Below are 22,459 nucleotides of genomic sequence, written 5' to 3'. Positions count from 1 at the left end.
TTCATTCAATGCACGATAGTCCACAGTCAATCTCCATTCTCCGTCAGACTTGCACACAGGCCAGATGGGGCTGTTGAAGGGTGAGTGGGTTTTGCTGACCACCCCTTGGCCCTCCAGCTCACGGATCATCTTGTGGATGGGGATCACGGCATCTCGATTTGTCCTGTACTGCCCATGGTGCACTGTGGAGGTGGCAATTGGCACTTGCTGCTCGTTCACCTTCAGGAGTCCCACTACAGATGGGTTCTCTGACAGTCCAAGCAAGGTGTTCAATTGCTTAATGTTTTCTGCCTCTACAGCAGCTATTCCAAAAGCCCACCTGAGTCCCTTTGGGTCTTTGTAATAGCCATTCCTGAGGAAGTCTATGCCTAGAATACACGGTGCCTCTGGGCCAGTCACAATTGGATGCTTCTGCCACTCTTTCCCAGTCAGGCTCACCTGCTCACCTCCAGCAAAGTCAGTTCCTGTGATCCCCCTGTCACCCCAGCAATGGAAACAGGTTCTTCCCCCACATGTCCCAATGGTATTAGGATGCACTGTGAACCATTATCCACTAATGCCCTATGTTTCTGTGGCTCTGATGTGCCAGGGCATCGGATCCACACCATTTAAGAGATCTGGTTTTCCCGTACCTCTCCCTAGCCAGAGGCAGGGCCCCTCTAGCACTGGTTATTATTTCCTTCCTGGGCATACATATTGGAGATTCCCTCATGGGGATCTGACAAATCATCCTCCCTTCTGTAATACCCTGCACCTTGGTTATGGGAAGTTGAGGCTACCTTCACTTTAGTGGAGCTCCCTTGGTTAGTGTTTCCCTCCCTGAGTTGACACACCCGTGCTGCCAGGGCAGAAGTGGGTTTCCCATCCCACCTCCTCATGTCTTCCCCATGGTCACGCAGAAAGAACCACAGGTCAGCTCGTGGGGTGTACGCTCTCTCCCTAGCTGGAGGACGTTGGCCTCTAACTTTGGGATCTGTGACTCGCCCTGGTGCTGCACTGACTTTCCTGATCTCCTCCTTCACCCCTCTCATCTCCTTTTTTGAATTCTCTAATCACAGCAGAGACCTGAGCCTGCATTGGGACATTGATCATACTCTCAAAATTTCTGAGCTTATTGGCAACAGAACCCACTGTCTCGTGGTTGGTGACAGCATTAATGGCTGCAATGAATGTGGTGTATTGAGATGGCCCCAGGTGTGCGAGATTCCACAACATCTGCCCCGTGCACCTGACCTTGTTGGGGTCATTGTCATGTTGTCCACCCCTCCCAAACAGTATCTCCAGTATTGCCACTTCTCTCAGCTGTTGGATCCCGTCCTCAAGGGTCTTCCAGTGCATTCTAATGCTCCTGCATTCTCTCTCTATGGATAAACCTCTCTCTTACACTCATTAAAATCTGCTCCCAGAGGGAAAGGGGGCCTGGCTCCCTTACGAATATGTGATCCACACCTGAGTCCTGGGTCAGGGGTCCCAAATTCCTTGCCTCAGTACCATCCAGCTGCACACCTGTACCCATAAGGTCCCAGACCCGCAGTAACCACGTTGTAAAAGCCTCACGGCCCCTTCGTACAACATCTTTACGCAGATTACAGAGACTCTCCTATGACAGGGACTCCGTGATGATCTCAACCTCTTGCTCCCCTGCTGGTTGTGAGGGCCCTGCTTTCTGATCCTTATTATCTAGGTGTTTTGTTTTCAACCTAGACTTTCTGGTTTCCACAGGGGCAACTGCTGCTGGTTGTGAGTGCCCTTGCAGTTCAGCTGGAACCTGGAGAGATGTAACATTTGTGGGTTCCACTGCTGCACCATCAGGTTCTCCCTCTTTAAGGCAGGGGGAGAGTTTCTCAAGAGCTGCAGAAAGGTACTCCTTCAGCATCTGTCCCATCTCCTTCACTAGAAACCCCACCCACTCTGGGTGGTTCCTCTCTGATTTGGGCTCTGGGGCAGGGTCAGGCTCAGGGGCAGCATCCTTAACCTCTGGGGCAGAGTCAGGCTCTGGGGCAGCATCCTTAGTCTGTGGGGCAGGGCCAGGCTCTGGGGCAGAATCCCTACTTCTTGGGGGATGTATCAGGGTTGTCATCCAAATCAATCTCCCCTCATCTCAGAATGTTAAATAGAACAGGTTTACAAGGCCTATTAGCAATGTCAGGCACTGTATGATATCATAACCACTTAGAAGAGATTTGAACCCTTCAAAAACTGGTGGAGCAGACCCAAAAAACTGTGTAAGGGGTTGGGACAAAATTTTTCCTGGTGTCATATCCTCACAGTATGTACCATTATTAAAGTAGCCCCAAAAACATACAGTTAGAGTGTGATAGCCCTGAATCCATGTGCCCACCTTCCAGAGGAAGTTAAAAATCCATGAATTTCTCATGTTATCAACCCACAAAATGAACTGGATAATAGTTACAGCAGCCTGAGATATAGGACCCATGTTCAAGTAAGGAATTGCAAATGGGAGAGATAAAGCTGTGGCTACATGGAGCCCAAACCATGGTAAGCTGGACAACATGATGCCACCTAACACAAAACTGAGGTAACTCAAGAACTGTTATTCCTTTTTTACCCTTTCCTCTCAATGCCCTCGGGCTGCACATTGTGGCACCAAAATCTGTCCTAGTTTGAAAGACAGGTGTTTGCTAAGGAAAGCAGAAGCATCCCTTTGAACTGAAGGGAGCTCTCAGGCAAAGATGTAGGGATAGGAGTAACAGTTCTTTACTAATGTATTTAACAAGACAAACAAGAACAACAACAGCTATGAAATTAGCCACAAGCAGAGCAGTAACTCAGTCCCAGTGTTTTTTGGCTGCAGGCACCTTTTCCCTGAGCTGCAGTTCCTGGTGCTGGGGGCAGGCAGGTCCCACAGAGCTGCAGGAGGGCTGGGGGTGATGGCAGAGCTGTCCCAGGGGGAGAGAGAGATGGAGAGAGCCCTCCGCTCACGGTGTGGGTCCCAATGCTCAGCAGAGTGCTGGATGGTGGCAGGTTACAGCCAGAAGGCAGCAGTGCAGGGTCTGACAGCAGTGAGGATGGCTCCCGGCACTGGGATGGTAGAGATGGAGCTGAGGCGGTGATCGTCTTTTTTGTCCAAACTCCGCCAGGGAAATGGGCTGAGCCAGAGCCTTCCGTCTGCTCTTCAGGCTGTTTGAATTTCGCAGGGTTTCCTCTTCCCTCCCCTCCCCCTTCCCCCTTGCCACCAGGGCCCAGTCAACAGGTATCTTAGCGTGACAATGGGGAAGATTCCACAGAGGGAAAATGGAAAGAACCAACCCCCAAGGATAATACATGACTTGTTAGCATCACTTGATATGAACTATTGCTGTTCTATTAAAACTTGATGATGCAGACATTTTGGGTTTGGGCCCACACCTGACATCTTGAAAAAGAAAATCTTTATACAATTAAATACATGAATTTAAAAATAACATTGAGATTGATATCCACTAAAAATATTTTGATTTCTCAGCAGCTTATCTTCTGCTTGAAAAAAAATCTCCACTTGAATTTGTGAAGTATATGTTGAGAATATCACTGTCATTTTTTTATCATTTGTCACTATCATATTATTTGCATTTATATTGCAAGTATTGTGTAAGTGAGCCCTGTACTTGATCTTGTGGTTCATTACTGAGGTCTTCCCAAGCAACAGGAGGGCAGGCATTCATAGCATACAACTATAATGATGTGTTCTGGCAATTATCACTCTTATTCAGAGATGGGTCTTCAGCTGCCTCAGGAGGACTCTATATACATAAAATGTGATAGATCCCCTCTTACTAGGTTTATCTGAGAAAAGTCAATGTTCATTTTTCTCTGTTTCATGTCTCCCTGCCTAAAATATTTAGTATATTGTCACCTGTTTCTCTTCTTCCGATGCTCTCTGTTGGAGTTTTCAGATTCACTGCCACTGCTGGTGTTACAGCGGGACCGTGACCTGGAGAAGAGAAAAGCAACATCTCAGGATGAATTTATCTACAAACACAAGAATTACTGCTGTGCTAAATAAGGAAAGAACAACACTGCAAAGCCATTACTCAGAAAATCAGAATTAAATTACTCTAGAGAGCTTGTCTACACCTCAAAGTCATATTATCTTTTTCTCATTAACTGATTGGGAAGAACTGCTTCAAAAAACTGCTTCAGTAGTGCAGTCAGAGTGTAGTATCAGGTGAGTGCTATTTTAATTTTCAATAATTTAACTGTTTCATTTATTTTTTAAAATGTGTATTATTTTATCATTCAGCATTCTTTTTGCACATGCCACATCAGTCTGTCTCTTGGATGCGTGAAATGTTTCATCTCTAATCCGTATGGCTCTTTTCTTCTTGAACATTGTGGTATACCTAACAGAAATGATGCACAATTCTGGGTTTACAGGCAAAAAAAAAAAAATGTTCACAGATCTATATATTCTATACCTCTCAACTTCCATCCTAAGTTCCTAAGTCCTCAGTCTATGGAGTCTGTTCTCTCTCTCCTAAATGAGGAAATATATTTTATCTCCAAATATTTCCCACTCAAACAAAAATGCATTAGAAAAACAGGACAGCTGAAGTCCAGGAAAATCACTTTGACCCAGCTTGTCTGAAGGGAATGTTAGGCAGCACAGAAGAAACACAAGTTACACTAGTTACACTGGTTGCTGCTCTTTATGGAAAAAAATAGAAGGCTGCACTAGCTACAGGCAAACCCCTCTCCACTACCTTTCACCCCTAAATCTGTGATTGCATTTTGCAGTAGACAGATCAACTGTCAGGGCTTTGTCCAAGAAACCAGGACTCTGCCACTGTACCACTGGCTATGTTCTAAAGACAGGCAGTCTCATCAAAATCTTGTTCGGACCATTCGTTCTTTGGTCTGAGGATGGTCTTGGAATGGTTGGATTTGATGATCTGGAAAAGATCTTTCCCAACCTGAACCTTTCTGTGATTCCATTAATGATCCCAAAGACAGATGTGTTTCTCTGCTATCCTGACAGCTCAGCTGATTAATGAGGAAAGCTGACTGAATTAACAGGGGCTGGTCTATAGGGATTTAGGCTGTCTGGAGTTGTAATCGGTGATGGTTTTGCAGCAGTGGAAAACAGAGTTTAAACAGAGTTTTTCTTCTGAGGTCTCTGGCCATGAAATAGGAGCTATAAGGGGGTAACTCCTGATGATGCTGGTAGAGATATGCGTTTTCTTATGCCCTCTGGCTTTTCTTTTGCTCTTTGATAGTTGACATGCATAAGGGGACAGATTTGTTAAACTACATCTCAAACAAGCAAAGGAATCAAAGCAGTTCCTTAGGTGTAAGTAACAGGTAAGGGGAAGCATTTCATGACAAGGTAGGAAGTTGCTGACCAGCACCTGCTCACTGCATGTTCAATGGTTTAGGAAGAATAGTCCAAAAAGGATGGGAGAAAATTGTTCCCAGGGAACAGCTCAGATGCAACATGGAGCTATTCTATCTGGTCAGGCACACATCACTCTGCTTTCTAGAGGACCAAGACTAAATAACCAGGAAAATGTTACAGATGTCATTCTGACACGCCTGAGAGCCTCATGAAATTCTCCGTAATACCAGTGAATTATGGTTGCCTTCATCAAATTGCTGAGCCTTTAAATTCCTCGGTCTGTGGAATCTGTTCTCTCCTCTCTCCTAAATTAGGAAATCATTAGCTCAAATAGATCCCATTCAAACAAAAATGTCTTAGAATAATAGGACAGCTAAATTCTAGGAAAATCAGTTCAACCCAGCTTGCCTGAAGAGAATAAATTTGGCCAAGTCAAAATTCCCCCAGAGAAAAAGCTTCTCCCTGTTGGAAAAGATACCAGGTTATTTTTTTTTTTTAATAGCTTTAGTCAGGTTTGTTTGCCTTTACCCTGGGGGAAGGGAATTGAAGTTTTTTGTGCCACTAGACAAGGCCTGATGAGCTTAACATCTCAACAGACTGGGAGTAGCACAGAAAATACACAAAAGATAATGACCATCAACGACCATTACTGACCATCAGCTCTGAACATCAGCCCTGGCATGGTAGGAGATACTTGGTCTGGAAAAGGAGAGATAAGAATGTGGACCAAATTAGCATGGGAGGCTAACAAATTCATATCCAATAGAAAACCAAATACTATGAACTTCATAACTTGGAACCAATGAATGGTGAACCAATGAATCTCTATGGGTTTTGACTGTATAAAGTTAGTGAAAAACCTGGTAAAATGTGTGCATCATGGAATGATTTCCTCTGCACACCCAGGCTATGTGTGGATGAAATTATTTCTTTTGCAGTCTTGTCAAAACAACATCCTGGCCAAAATAAAGTAATGCCTTGATTTTCTAATATTGAAAATGTTGTTGGAGAGTTCTTGTTTTCATCACAGTTGCAGTGACATCCTCATCCCCAAACTTCATGTTCATAATTTGAAGCCAGGTTACCCATGTCACCAGCTAAAAACACACTTTTCTGGGTGAAGTGCAAAGTGGGGATAAAAACTGTGTTACTATAGAAAAAATACTGTGTTACTATGGAAAATTGTAACCCCAAAGGAAGATGGAAGATTAAAAGATGGTGTCAGAAAGAGTCACTCAAGCACAACAGAAGAGTTAATAAATGCTCTAGAACTACAGCAGACCTTACACAACCAGAAGTATACCTTTCCCCACCCCAGTCCTGTCAGATGCTTAACAAATATACCACTAACATCAACATTAATAAGGCATTTAAGCAACACTGTTATTTCACACTTCCATGTCATTAGCATGACTCTTTTCTTCTATATTTTTCAGTATGACAAGAAGGTTTTTACTTTAAGTGATTTAAGAAATTTATCTCATAAGGTACCAAAACAGCAAAAAAAATCAGTATGGCTATCAAAGTACAAGACAAAACATCCGATTTCATCAAACTCAAGATAAGCCTTTCTCTAACTTTTCGGGAATGGAAATCTGATCCACCTTTTGTATATTGCGCATAGAATTCCCTTTTGTTCCCTGTCAGGAAAGCACTTGTAGGGACACAGAAGGGCTCCTGAGCTGTCAGCTGAGTGGCAGCTGTTCATGCTTGTTGTCAGAATATTATCTTTCACTGGATATTAAATACCATCTTTTACTGAACTGAATAAAATACCAAAAATAGGTGGGAAAAAATATAGTTTCCTGAAACAGGTGCAAGAACACATGAGATCATCCTGATCTCTGACAATTTTAAGGGACTTTTTGTCCTTTTTTCTCCTGTTTTTCTCGTCATGCAATATATTTAATATTTTGCAGGTAGAATACCTATATACTCTGGCATAAGGAACAGGAAAGAAGTCATAGTCAGTTTTACAAAAAACACAACAAATACTGCCTAGAAGAGGGCTTGGAGGGCTGAGGAAAGCTCACATTCTGGACCAGTCTTTTTCCAATTAAACTAAGAGGAGAACAGCCAAATTGTGAGGAAGTGAAGAAGCTCTTTGCAATATACAATAACAAACCTGTGGGAAGAGGTCCCTCCTGAGCATTGAGGCTTTTCACCTGAGATGCTTAAATAAATCTTCTCAGTATTATGTGCTGGACATCTATCACAGGACCATCACTGGCAGCTTGTAATGCTAACATCCTTCCAAAAAATATTCTGTTATCTCATAATAAGTACTAAGTATGTGAGCACTTTCTCTGGCTTCCTGTGATTGTCCCGAGGTATTTGTATCCCTGCCAGAGCTCCATTCCTGTGCTGCAGCAGTGATTCAGATGCTGGGAGAGCTTCCTCTCCCCTTCCCAAGCTCCAGGAGCCTCTGACATTGAAATGCACTCCACTGTCTCCTTATTCCAGCAGTGCAAGCAGGAGAACAGAAGCAGTAAACAGTCAGGACAAGCAGATGTGGCAAAAATCTGTCAAAAGCTGAAGTCGTTGAAGGGCACACCTAAATTCACACCTGCATTTTGTTTGAAATGTGACAACTAGTCAAGTCTGGAATGGGAGATGGGGGCAGGGAGGAGAAGCTTAAGAAAAATCAACCAAAAATGTGCAAGATATCAAGAGGACCATCAGGAGTTACATATGCCTTTGCACTTACCTCTGGCAGAACAATTAATCTCATATGATAGCACACTTGCTTACAAAACAGATTAATTAAAAGTGGGTAGGGAGGCTGGAGAAGTAAAAACAACCTGCAGATTCAAAATCCAAAAGCTAAAACTTCTGGAACTGACTTTCAAGTTGCAGATAAGCCCTTGAAAACTTTCACAACATACCTCTAACATAGTAACAATGTCCTGCAATACTCTGCTGTGATGAAGCTGTGTCACAGAGTATTTTAGCAAAAGATAAGAAATAAAAAATTGAAAGGTCATAACACAAAAAGCCTTTTATAAGGAAGATGAGGGAGAAAGAAGGAAAGAAGGGTATGCAGTGAATGGCATCATGACCAGTATTTTTACTGTCATTTCATAGCAGTTATAGATGGTATAGTTACCTTCTCCTTTGCTTTAAATCTGAATCTTCACCACTGTTTTGATTTTTCCTGTGACATTAAGGAAGATTTAATAAAATTATTAAATAGAGTCATAGAGTCAGAGAGTTATTTAATACAAATACACAGAACTACCCATAAAAAAACCCCAAAATGTTTTAGTTTTTGATGGATTTTTTTCACAGTATGATGTCAAGTGGAGAAAACAGGGCATGTGCTTATTTTAAACCTTTCAGAACATCTTTATAATAATTTTGAAGGCATGATTCCGTTCAAGCTCTCATTGCAAACCCCTGACTTGCAAAATTAAGCAGAGTATGCTGGCCTTTAGAGTTTTCCACTGTTTCCAACAGAGCAGAGTCTGGTGGTTTCCTCTTAACTCCAGTAAAGAGTGCATAAACAGCACAGCTATCATTATTAATAGCTGAAAAGGGAAAGTGCATAAATAAAACCAAGTCTAAAGAAGGCATAATTAAGTAAAAATCCACCTACTATTTGTCAGTCTTCACAGTTTCACATATGAGGTAAGACTTCAAAAAACATTTTGTCCATGTGGTAGCCCAAGAGAAAACTTGCTATTGGCATGACTGTCTGTCCACTGACTAGATGAGCCCAATGCAAATCCCAGATGATAAAAACAATTTCCTGCTGCACAGTGCACTAACACTTTTCTTTTCTTGATATGAGCAAGCTTTACATTGCACATCTATACTCCTTTGATTTTACAAAGCCAAAAGAGTCCTTCTGACAACTAAGCTAGCAATGCATCAGAAAACCTGTGCTGGTTTTGTCTGCAATAATTTTGTTCACAGTGGCAGGCATGGGGTTGTGCTGAACATAGGGTTGATAATATAGACGTGCTTTTTTTATTGCTGAGCTGGGATTGCACAGAGCTAAGGCCACACTGGGGGGGAGACCAGGGATGCTGGCAGGAGGCACAGCCAGGACAGGTAACCCCAAACCAACCAAAGAGATTTTCCACACCATGTGACACCACTCTCAGTGTATAAATTGTGGGGAAGAAGGAGAAAGGGGGGATGTTTGGACTGATGGGGTTTGTCCTCCCAGGTCACCATTAGTGTGATGGGACCCTGCTCAACCATGGAAAGCAGGGAATTAATTCCTTGTGCTGCTTTGCTTGTGTGTGTGAGTTTTGCTTTCCCAGTTAAACTGTTTCTCAACCGACAAGGTTCCTACTTCCTACCCTTCTGATTCTCTCCCTGATCCTGCTGGTGGAGGAGTGAGTGAGGGGCTGCCTGGGGCCTGGCTGAGGTTAAAATATGATAAAACCCATTCAGGAAATACATTACTGTTAACACCTACAAGGGCTCTATCTAAGAGAACAAATAAACATGACTCCATTGCCTGATAGTTACACTGATTTATTTGAGGTCATTAAGCATGCACTGTGGGTGAGTTTCTTCTCTCCTGTCCCAGGCAGCTAATGGCAGATAAAAGGTCTGAAATGGTCCAGAAACCCAACATGGATAAAAGCTCCACATCAAATTAGATTTCCCCATCAATATAGCTGCATTGTCAGAAACCCCTTGCAAGCTCTGGTTTTGAAGGCCAAACAGTTACTTATTTTAGAGCTGTCAGAAAGAGATGTAACTCTCATTTGCTGGCTCCTAAGATAGTTCTAGAAGACTGCAATGAATATGGTTTTATTTATAATTCATAACATCACAGCAACAGGCAGGGTGCCTCAGCAATGAAAGGAGTTTCTCAGGAGGACAAATCATCCCAGGTAACACACAGTCTCTCAATACTCTATAGCTTCGGAACTGTCCCTGTAATTTGCTTTTTGGATGTGCTCAAGGACATGCAGCACAGACTCTCTACCCATTCTATTTTACTCCTCTAAGTCATTCAATTCAGCTGGTACCAACTGAAAGTGTCACGTAGTTGTATTTTTGCTGCTGTCTTCTCTAATGCAAAGTGCTTCACATATGGGACTGTCTGTCAAAGACAGCTTTATGGCTCATCTGTGTAATTCTTGGGGCACTTAAAGCAAAGAAATGTACGTATAACATTGTTTTGGAAGCTCACTGTCAAGCAATCAAATCCATCAGTGCTTTCATTCACTAGGCAAAAAGAGCTCCAGTAACTAAAGGAATTTTGCATGTGCCAGTAATGCAATTTTCATTTTTAACATCATTTTCCCACAATGAAACACAAGTAAACAACCTGACCAAAGCTTCCTTTTCAGAAACAGCTGTGGTATTCTTGCTCAGGTGTTTTTTCTGACTAACAGCTGGTTTCTGGAATACCCCATTTTCCTAAGACCCAGCTGTGCCTCCATGAGTTGAACACTGAGCATGCAGGATCTCAAGTTTCTACAAAGAGAAGCTGACAGTAATTAATCCTGAGGCTCTTACCTCCTCTGAACTGGCTGCCCAGACTCATTCTCACTGCCACCAGAAGGGTTCCTTCGGCGAGAGTAAGAAAACTTTGGTGATTTATTGTGGTCACTGGCAGAATTATACAGTCCACTAAGGTTAAAAAGGAAGAACAAAGAGTCTTTAAAATTTCCAGGGCAGTTAGGCCAGCTAACTGAGATTCAGCTTACAAAAATGGGAAGATTCATGCATGCACACACACATGGGTGAGTATTCAGCTATATGAGCTTTTCTAGGTGTTAGTGGGTGCTCTATGTAAATGCAGATAATACTCCTTTCTAGCAATAAATTTTTCACACTAAACCTTGAAATGTAGGAGACAGACCTCTTAGTATTGTCAAGTCAACAGCTCCTAGCTTAGAAAACAAAGATTTTAGTTTATTAACATCCTTTTACCATAATTACATTTCTGTGCTTTAGTATGGTGTATCTGATCCAGAGCTAGGCATTCTTCATGCTTTCCATGGATGTAAGTATGAAAACTTCCCATGTTCTGCCATTACATACATCTTCAACACAGAGCTGATGCTTGGGAACATGAAACAATTCTTTCTCCATCTCTCTTCTGTTTATCCACACAAACCTCTGCTAATGGATTGGAGGAGTTCCAAGCTCCAGCTTTCTTTCAGCTTTCCTAAAAGTCTCTCACCTTCAAATTGAATCCATTCTTCATCTGCTTCTGCAGACAGCTGATTACAGCACTGCTCTGCACAGGTGAAAAGTTTCAACAGCTCATCTCAATGAGAATTATTATTAAGAGCTGTGAAAGCCTCTGTGCAACACCCAGCCTGCATATGTCTCTAAACCTGCATAGTGCTTTAGAATGAATAGATTTTCAAAAGCTCAGTCCTACCATTGACTGGCTCCTGCAAGATCAAACCTCCTGCTGCCCTAAGAGCAATTTAAACACTGGAGACATAAAGTGACAAGATGACACCACTTATCTAAAAATAACCAAAGAAAGGTTGGTCCTAGCACAAGAATATTTGCTCACTGCTTTTTTCTTAGTCTAGAAACTACTGCTGTTTACAGAAGGAGCATAAGGGGTACATCATCAGGGTGCCCCAAATGACACATCAGGTATAAATCTAAATTGTCATAGAAAAGCAGGACCATTCTGGATTACACTTTACATGCTGTCTGGTTCAGTAGCCTGTTTCCAACAGCAGCTGTAAACAATTAGCTACAGGAAGCAAAACCCTGAATACAGCTCTCAGTGCTGCCTGAGTCCCACACCATTCCCAGTCCAGGGGACTTACTGAGCCAGCTGCTGAACCTCTGTCTTCAGAAGCCTTCAGGATTTCTGTTCCATGACTCATCCAGCTTCCACCAGGAATTCACCTCCTTGCAAAGAGGCCTCCCACTCATGGTGAGTCACTACTGACTGCTTTTATCAATACTTTTAAACCACCTTCAATAGCTTCACCTGAAGATCCTTAGTTCTTTTGCTGAATAAAGAGTCCTGATTGCTTGCTGTTTTCTCAGCATGAATTTTGATTTTCTAGGTATCATCCCCTGAAACTGCCTCTTTCACAGTCTGAAGGAAGATTCCTGTTTGTCTCTCCCCTTGCTCCTTGTACAGTTTTACTGCAGAGACATTTACTGCAGAGACCTTGATCACCTTTGCCACCCCTCTCAAAGCCTATTCCTTTTCCTAAGATAAGGACATCAGAACTGCTTGCAAAATTCATGGAGCCCATATGTGATCCACCAATTTATATAATGGCATAATGCTGTTCTCTTGATTTACTAATAATTGCTAATGGTTTTTCTAACTGCTACACAGCTGATGTTTTCTTTGTTATCCATCATAACTCCACAGCTCTTCATATTAATCATAAATCTAGGGTTATTTTTTTTGTCCTCATACACCTCTCTTGATATTTTTTGACTCAACAGAAGCTACCCACTGGTCACACTTTAGGAGACTTTCTGCCACTCTTCACAGATAAAATTCTCACTATCCAAAACAATTTTGTATCACCACCAAACTTTATTATCCCTTTTTCAAGTTCTTTGACAAATATAGCAAATATCAGAGGCCTATGAACAGATCTCTACAGAAAGCCACTGCTGACATTCACTCACTGGCTACCTCCTCTTACACGTATTTTCCTGATTTTTTACCGTTTATCTATCCATGAAAGAACCTATCTTCTTGCATGCGATACACATCTAATTTGAATCAAATAACACATTAATATGTTATATTAATAACCTTCAACCTTCTGCTGTGGTATGATATTTACCACTGCACAATACCTAAGACAAATTCTTGCCTTACCTCTGTGGGCCATTTTCCTCCCATGGAGCACCTGTTTTACTTCTTTGTGTTTCTGGACTGTTTTCATTTTTCATCTTTTTAAAGCTAAGTAAGAGTACAGATATATATACATATGTATATATTAATAAAAAAAACATTATACACAGATCATATTTTCTTTTATGCTGACCACTTAAAATTTAATTTTAAAGGCGTACACTCATTAGAGAGACCCACCTTGGCATATAGTTACTTATTTGTTATGTGAAAGAGGCCAAAGAGCTGCTATGTTGAAAGGTCTCTCCTAAAAAGAGCAGTCATAAGGGGAAGGAGAAAGAAGAAGTGGAAAAAAAATCATCTCTGCAAGCTCATAACTGTGGCAGCACTGAGTCAGGAAAACAGGCAATCGTGTCTCCAAATAAACAAAAACAGATACTTAAGAAGTCTAACAGTAGGGCAAACGTACAATGTGATCTCATAGTCTTCCATAATATGCAGTTAAGAGAATCAGTGGCTTTACCTCCTTTTTATTTTACAAAGTTTTTAATGAAACTTTTCTTCCATGGATTTACTTAAATACCTTTCAAACATTTTAAAATTTTTTTCATAAAAAATGCCCGCTAGGAGTATGTTCCAGTATCTGGCTATGACATAAACAATTACTTAATGTTATTTCAAAACCTCCACCTGGTTCTAAACTTTCATCCCTTGTTCCTGACCATTTCTCTGATGATAGAAAGAAATAAAGCAAAACAAACAGCTATGAACTGTCGATGAGCTCCCTCAACAAAAACTCCACCCCTTAATTTTTTTTACACATTTTTAACTGTCTAATCTCTTTTCCAAGAGAAAGAACCACAGACTACTTAATCTCTCCAAGTACAGAGTCACCACATACCTCAGATTAGCCTTATCACATTCCTCTACCATAGGTGTACAGTATCTACTTTAAAATGGGAGCAACAAAGGCAGGGATAAAGAAAACTATTCACAGCATGACAGATCACAGGTTCATAGGTTCACAGAGTAGCATATCCTTCTCATACCTTCCCCAGTAAAGCCTTGCATTTTATTTTTGCCAAAAAGACATTTTTGTGAAAGAACTGACTGCTGCAAGGCAAAGTACCAGGACAGTCATCTGGCTTGAGAGATAGATACATCAGCATTTATAATCAGTCTCCCACCATACCTATGGGTACGGAGGGAAAAAAGCAGAATGCTCCAATTCTTCCTTTATTGCTATCACTCTCACAATGTCAGGTTTTACAGCTTCCAGATTAAAACTCCCAGATAACTGCCACTTCAAATACTGGGAAGTGGCTTTTAGCTGAAGCACATCCTTGTCCCTGCCAAAGGCTCAGCAGAGCTTTTCCTGCAGCACCATCTCTAGAGCTCTTTTGCTGCATGGACAAGCAGTTCACTTGAGACAATGAGGCAGCCACATTGATTTCCACTAAGGTCATCAAAAGGTATTAATGACAGCAACTCCATACAATCATTAATACATAATACAGTTATAAAGTGCAACTGAAGCAGAAAAAAAAATTAAATATTTACAGTTGCTTACAGAGAGGGGGATATAAGATGGGAGTTCTTCCCCCAGAGCAGGAGGTGACAGACTCAGCTTTATGGAGGAATTGTGGCTACTTAACTCACTAATCCACTTTTAACCTCAGCCTTTGGTTACTGGAGGTCACTGAGTTAATAATTTAATTCTCACAGAGTGAACAAAATGCAAAGCTACAGTAAGTCAGCATGAAAAGAAATTAAATTACACCTTATCAGGTAAATAATTTTCTTAATATTGGCACCCGCTAATTATTGACTCATAGGTGCATGCAATCTATTCCCAGGCTTAGAAATATGTGCTTACTACAGACTGAGCAAGTAACTCAGATAAAAACATTTCTGTCCCATATTGCAAAAAGGAATTGATTTGCACAGCATGAACTACTGAATAATACCTAGATTGAATTTAAACAACTGTGAATATTGTTTTCAAATCTTAAAAAGATAAAGAAAAAAGTAATTTTTCTTTAAATTCACCTGGGAGGTGAATTTACTGCATTAAATTCCCAAGTCATTATTCATTTGGAGCAGACACACATTTTACAGACAGAAAGCTAGAGCATGGCAGCTCTTCAAATACCAGCAGTATCTCCAGGAATGCAGTTGCAAAAGGTAGTGAGTTCATTCAAAGTATCTGAAAGGGTTAGGATCTGAATTTCACATGACATTTTCTTTGGGGGTGTTTATAATTTGAGTTTATACCACTTACCCAGAAGTAATTAACTACAGATCTCAACAGTGAACAAGATGTTTAACATGAAAACTCAGCTTGTGAACGCTACTGAAAGATGCTGTGCAAGCATCACTGACAATTAAAGCATGAATTACACATGATGGAGCAAACTTCCAAATTGTTTAAGTGCTACACAAATTTTGTGTGCTGCCTCTCACATATAAGATGCCTGGCAGACCCAAAAGGTGCTTTGCATGGGAAGACAGAGACACAGAGAAAAGCGAATGAAATCCTAAATAGAAAAACAACTTCCAACACCTTCCTTTCCTTTTTTTTTTTTTTTTTTCTGGAAGTGACTAACACTGTCTAAAACATGACCCAGTAAGAATCTGCCAGTAAACGGCTTTTAAACTGTCAAGGTAAGAAACTATACTCGGAAACCTTGAAACTGTCATATTGAGAGCCACTTATTCGGGTTCTTCCTCTAAAACCTGCCTATCCATTTCATTTTAACAGATCATTGTTATAAATTCTGTAGTGAAGGACTCCCATGCCTCCCAAAATTATGATCTCTGTGCTATGGAATAACGGTACCTTTTGCTTTATATCTTTCTTCTAACAAATCACAGAACAACACAATGGTAGGGTTGTCTGGTTGTCATCTGGTCCAGCTGCCTGCTCAAGCAGGGTGAACCAGATTCAGTTGCCCAAAATTATTCCCAGACAGCTGTAGAATCATCTCCAAAGATGAAGATTCCACCACATTTCTGGAAAACCTGTGCCATTGTTCAGTCATCTGCATAGGGAAAAATTGTTTCCTGATGTTCAGAGGGAACCACCTGTGTTTCAGAGTGTGGCCACCTGGTCCTGTCACTGGGCACCACTGGAAGGAGTTTGGATCCATCCCCATTCCCTTCCTGTACTTTTTTACCTCTGTACTGTTTTCTACTTAATGGTTTTGCTTCAGCATGACCAAGTGGCAACATCATAAACTTTCTTTTAACACATGATTAGCATTATTTTCTAAGGGCTAGAACAGTGGATTCAATTTCTCTCAAAAAGAGAAAGCAGTTTAACTCAGCTTTTCTTTTGGAGGTCAACTGTTCTAAATGCTAGGCAATAGTGAACACTAGTCACCACGTATTTGCAGTAAATCTTTTAGATCCTTTTTCACAGGTCAGTTCAGAAACATAATTTGTGAAGCCCACAGCTTCAATGCATAGGTAAGCCCAGTTGAGGGTTACTTAGTCAAGGAAAAAACCTGTCAGGATTGCCAAGCTTGCAGAGACAGATATCCAGGCAACTAAACAAAAGTTAAGTGCTGTGATTTTGACTCACTTTTTCTGATTCAGGCACATAAATTCCACCTAAAATTAGGGGTAGGGATATAAACCCCTTTCTGAATCTAAGCCTTACCTCTTCCTTTCTAATATGCTTAATAATCAGAGATAGGCATACTTCAGCACCGATAAATTAGACACAGCAGACCACACCAGTCCAGAGGAGCCCTGGCAATTCACTACTCCAACAGATCAGAAACAAACATTCCCAAAGTTTATTACAATTTGAACAGTGGCAATCAGTGCAAGATTCACAAACCTGCTGGGAGAGAGCCCATGCCAGCTTCTCCCTGCTCACACCCCCCAAGCCTGCCCTGTTCAGAGACAGAAAGACCTGAGGGCTCTGACAGCCAGCCCCCTGTTTGCAGGGAGAGACTAATAGGACTTCACAGCACTATCCAGACCAGTGTCATTTGGGCCATTACCTGTTTTTTTTTCTTATTTAAACCTAAGACTGTTTGCCTTCCCATTAACTTGTGCTGATTTATGGATTTCCAAACCATGTGTCACCTGAAATCCCTGTTCCACATTGACTGGAAGATCCAGGGTTTTATAAAATGAATTACTTGGCAACACTCTCTGACCTTTGTCAGAAGATGATCAGATGGTCCTGAACTCAAGAGCAGGATAAACTGATAATAATGACACTAAATGTGTTCCTCTATCCAATGTGTTGTACAGCCTCTTAAAAGCTGTAAGGAAACTGTGGGTCTACATACCTTTTCACTGGAGAAGGTGCAATAATTTTGGTAGTTCCTTCATTTTCCCCATTTGTTGTAATCTGGCTCATGTTCTTAGAACCTGAGGGAGAAAAAAGCCCAAAACAGATGAGTCCTGTGGCATAAATGTTTGCACACCTATTCAGCATAATCACTGACAGGGCAGCATGGGTGTGTAATGATCACACATTTGTGTGTATCTTGTATCCTTATTTCCAGTTGTACCAGGGCACAATAAAGTTTAACATGAAGCACATTCATTATTCTTCCACATAAGACAGACAAGTCTGAAGCTGTTTTTCTCAAAGGGATAGAGTACCACTATCCACAGAAGGAAATTTCCTGCTCAGTCAACAATGAATAAAGAGAATACAGGTGTGAGGAGAATACAGTTTGGTTCCTGCTGGTGCCATGATTTCAGCTTCCATACTATACTATTAATATTAACTTCAGTTAATTTTCCTTCCGTTCACACATTGTGTTTCCACTTAATTGGCAATTTCAAACGTTTCTTACAAACCTGTTACCATCTATAGAAACAGATGTCAAGTAAAACAACAAAACAGTATCATTACAGATGTAGACCTCCTCTGGACAGGATTCTGAGCATGTTCATTGAAGATAATTAAATGGATTGAGGATTATAATATTATGTCCTCTAGACACAAGCAACTGCACTACACACATGTCAATATAGTGGTACAAACACCAAGCCATTTTGGCTGACTAAACAAAAATGTGATGTCTTAATTTAACCTGTGAAAAGATGCTGAATGGTAAGTTTTCTCCTCAGCCTCAGAGAAAGGATTTCTTCACAATCTCCCTCAACCTCCTGTACCACCCCTTTGGCATACAAAGTCACTGGACCCTACCTCAAAATACTTGAGATTTTCTAAGGCAATTGGTCTGCTCATCAATTAAGTCTCTTACAGGTTAGATTTGCCACTCTTCTGCAGAAATCAGCAAATATATGGCTTTTTCAAACAAATAAATTGATCTAATACTTCACATATTCCTCTGTGAGGCAGTTTTTAAATAAGTCACAGAAAGTCCTTGTCACTCAATGGAGTAATAAAAAGCTGTGCTCCAAAATATAGCAGTGAAACAACTGCCAGAAAAAAACAACCAAGGGTCAGATGATATAAAAGTAGTAAACACCTCCAGGAGTGATCGTTTGCTACGTTTGATAATATCCTTACCATTCTGCAGGCACCCAGTCACCTCTGGGTGTCAGGCCATGGTGGTTTAATCAGGAGCCTTCTGTCCACAGTTACAGAAACTGTAATGATTGTCTCCAAGGATGTTCTACCTGGTGTATCTTTTACTGACTACAGTAGTGTTCTACCAACTTATACTTCTGCATGATACAACTACCTAATATAAAAGACCAGACTCCAAGAACACCGTCCAAACACTAACCCCATGGCAAAAACTTAGGTATATCACTGTTTCTTGCTTGACAAGAAAATAGGCCTCTCAAAAATACCTTAGATAAGCAAAAATCTTGAACATCTCATTTGTGGACAGTTTCCCTGGTTGTTTACATTTGATTGAATAAGGTAGTCTCAGGATTAAGTACACTGCACTGAAGTTTTCCAATGACGTGAATGCACACACTTAACTCACTTTTAAAACCATCTTATTGCTGATTTGTCCATTCAATTCAACTGTTATAATTTTAAAAACTTAAGGGTCCAAAACCAGAGCAGCCTATCAAGGTAGTTAGCTTGCCATGCCTGTCTGTTGTCAGGTAAAGCCACTTAGCTGACGTTATCTGGAAGCAGTGTTTGTGTTTAAACCAAGTTACGAGAGCAGCAGATAGTGTGACCAAATGGAAAACATGCACCAAGAGCTCATGCTTTGTACCCTGGGCTACTATGAGCCTACCAAAAATGAATGGACTTCCACACGTCTACATGAGCATAGCCTACTCTGTGATAATGGCTGTTTTTCTTTTTAGTTTCTAAATCTGTAGCCTCCAGAGTTTGCTCATCTCATGCCCCATGACTGAAATGCAGAAGTCATACCCATCCTTTTACCAAACATTGGATTTTAAGCATAAAGCTAAAAGTATATAAATTAGGAAATAGCTAAAATCACCCTGAGATCCATCTTCTCAAAAATCTAACTTTCAAACCCAATTTTACAATTTTCTGGGAAAAGACTTTGACCGGTCCAGATCAATACTTCTACCTACCACAGCTACTAGTAGGGAAGTGACAGGAATCTGTGGCAAAATGTGATTGCTTAGGGGTGATCACAATACAGACAATACTGTAATTGTAATACCCACACCCAATTCTCTACTTGGTTCCTAAATCAGAATGGCAGCACTTGTTTTACCCTGGTTTATACAACTACCCTGCGTGCAAATGCAGGGACAAACCAAGTCCTCAGCTGCCAAACAACAACAAACTCTAAGCAACATGTTTTCTACCACTGAATAAACTCACAGCAACAGATCTGGTCACATCAGTGCTTGTCCTGAGAAGATGTTCCCAAGGAGTTTTTCATGTTCAGCATTCAGCCAAAAAGAATAATGAACTTTCACCCTATATTGCGAAAGCTGAACATTATCAGTCTTGCCCTAAGATGGTAAGATAGAACAGTGAACAGTTCAGTGAACAGTGAACTGTTCCATGTTTGAGTTTATTATTTGCAAGCAGAGAAAAATGCAACTGTAACTCTCTCTCAGCTGGAAGAGGGAAAATAAGCAAATTAAACAAGTTATGCTTATCTCACTCACAAGGCTTGATAGAACAAAACAAAAAACATCTTTCTCTAAATGAACACCAACTTGAATACCAGCCTAAACATACAGCAAAAAACCTCCATGCACTAATATATAAACAGTCTAAATCTAATAAAAAATCATAGCCATTAAACTTTGCTGATATGATTTTTCCACTAGCCCTAGAATAACTGAGATATTACACATACCAAACAAGTGACAAAATGGAGGTTACTGCATTTTAAACCACTGCAATCTATATCCTAGGAAAATAATCTTCCATGCTAAAGCCAAAAGGGAAAAATGGCATTTGAAAGACATTTCACTCTTTCCTCAGCCCATATTTTATGCAGGAAATGAAACAAATTCATGTAACATTAATACATCTAAGTTAATACATTTGCCCCAGTGGAATATCACTGCACAGTTAGAACACATGCATAATCAGTTAAGCTGAATTTGAAAAGAAAATAGATGGATCATAGAGATTACACAACAACATGTAAGTAAAATGGTGAAAAAGCAGACATTTTATTTTAAAGTGGGAGAAAGTGTTTAAAGCCACCAAAATAGCAAATATGTTGCCCAGAGAATTCTGTATCACATTACATCATCAGAAGAGGTTACAGGAAGGTTTCAGTTTCTCCTCACATTTCCAGTCTAAGAGACTGAAAACAAAATGAACAAACACAACACATGCACAGCCTTTCAGCAACACAGTATGACCTTCGCTGTCTGGGCTAAGGCAAACATTATTTTAAGCCAAGAACAGAGTTTTAGCTGACAAATAGCCACACAAATCTCCTGAAACAGAACCAGGGACTGATGAGGTATGAAATGCCGTTTGGCTTGAACTGTTGCCCTAAGAACAGGACAGTCCAGCTGAACAAAAAAGTTTAAGTCATTAGGTTCAAGGCTGAACAGCTTCTTGTCCTCTCAGACACCCACTTAAAACTGCACAAACAATGAAACATATCAGAATCAGAAAACAAAGCAATTCTTCTCTTTTAACACAACATAACACAACACATAACATAACACATAACATAACACATAACATAACACATAACATAACACATAACATAACACATAACATAACACATAACATAACACATAACATAACACATAACATAACACATAACATAACACATAACATAACACATAACATAACACATAACATAACACATAACATAACACATAACATAACACATAACATAACACATAACATAACACATAACATAACACATAACATAACACATAACATAACACATAACATAACACATAACATAACACATAACATAACACATAACATAACATTAAAAAATGCTGTAAACTGCCTGTATTTTCCTAGGCTATACTTTTAATTATGTTATGTTTCAAGAGCCACCACAGCTAAAAGGCAGAGCACACCAGTTTTGTTTCTAAATCAAAAGACAAAGACTGCATTCAGGAAAAACACTGGAGGTTTCCAGATATATCTGCTCTCTTTTTAAAAATAGGTACTCAAATTCTCTAGTGGCTTATATAAACAAAAGAGAGATACTGTTTACATTTTAAAGCTCAGACAAGTTTTTTCTCAATCAGCAAAGATACACACATACTTGTTTAACTCCATGCACAAACTTGATTGAACTGTGTGTGCCTTCTGTCACAGATGAAGCTAAGCTATGCCATGTAATCATATGTGGACCTCTGCTACCAAATTTCAGGAAGCATCCATTATCTAGGGCATAATTTCTCTGATTCAAGCTTAATCCTATCTCCTCTAACACCTACAAAAACTTCCAGCTTGCCAGGACAGCTTTCACATGCAGAGCAGATTTCCAGCTCAGACATCTGAAGCATGTTAAAACTGCATGGCACTAATTTATGTTTGACTTACTTGCAGGATGTAACCAGAAGTATGTACTCTATCACTATCTGTTAAAAAACAGGTGGGGCAGTGTTCTTTATTTTTCCCATGACCCATCCTACCTACAAGATATCTTCTGTTCATGGCCCATTGAGTCCTACTGAATGACTGATAAAATTACTTTATCCCATTGGGAGATGTTCCACCCAGAGGGAGGAGTCAAGCATTTCCTACCTAGATAAAAACTGAGATTTGTAACATCAGAGCAGCCTTTTCCACTCGACTCCCAGAGGAAGACTAGGCCCATCTTCATCATCACTGGACCTTTGGAGGAACACTGCACCCTTCTACAGGAGCACTGCTTCAACTGAACCACATCTGTCAGTCCAGGAGGACTGCAGCCACCATTTAATGGGACTGCTGCCAACACCCTGACCAACTGATGGGGTGTCAGGTTGTATTCTGACTGACAGTG

The 22,459-nt window shown here is 40.6% G+C and overlaps 1 protein-coding gene across 1 annotated transcript in view; it reads right to left on the bottom strand.

Moving 5' to 3' along the window:
- EPB41L4A (erythrocyte membrane protein band 4.1 like 4A) overlaps positions 1 to 22,459 on the bottom strand; it is a 116,281-nt gene that overhangs the window by 17,087 nt on the left and 76,735 nt on the right. The window contains exons 13-17 of the mRNA XM_062513175.1: positions 17,402 to 17,516; positions 13,122 to 13,205; positions 10,817 to 10,930; positions 8,442 to 8,489; positions 3,857 to 3,934 (exon numbers count right to left, since the gene is read on the bottom strand). Of these exons, the coding sequence (XP_062369159.1) occupies positions 3,857 to 3,934; positions 8,442 to 8,489; positions 10,817 to 10,930; positions 13,122 to 13,205; positions 17,402 to 17,516 (439 nt within the window). The remainder of the gene's footprint in view (positions 1 to 3,856; positions 3,935 to 8,441; positions 8,490 to 10,816; positions 10,931 to 13,121; positions 13,206 to 17,401; positions 17,517 to 22,459) is intronic.

This window comes from Cinclus cinclus, chromosome Z (assembly GCF_963662255.1).
Source record: "Cinclus cinclus chromosome Z, bCinCin1.1, whole genome shotgun sequence".
Taxonomy (NCBI): domain Eukaryota; kingdom Metazoa; phylum Chordata; class Aves; order Passeriformes; family Cinclidae; genus Cinclus; species Cinclus cinclus.
The sequence above is the reverse complement of the archived record's forward strand: the minus strand, read 5'-3'. Positions and strand labels throughout refer to the sequence as shown.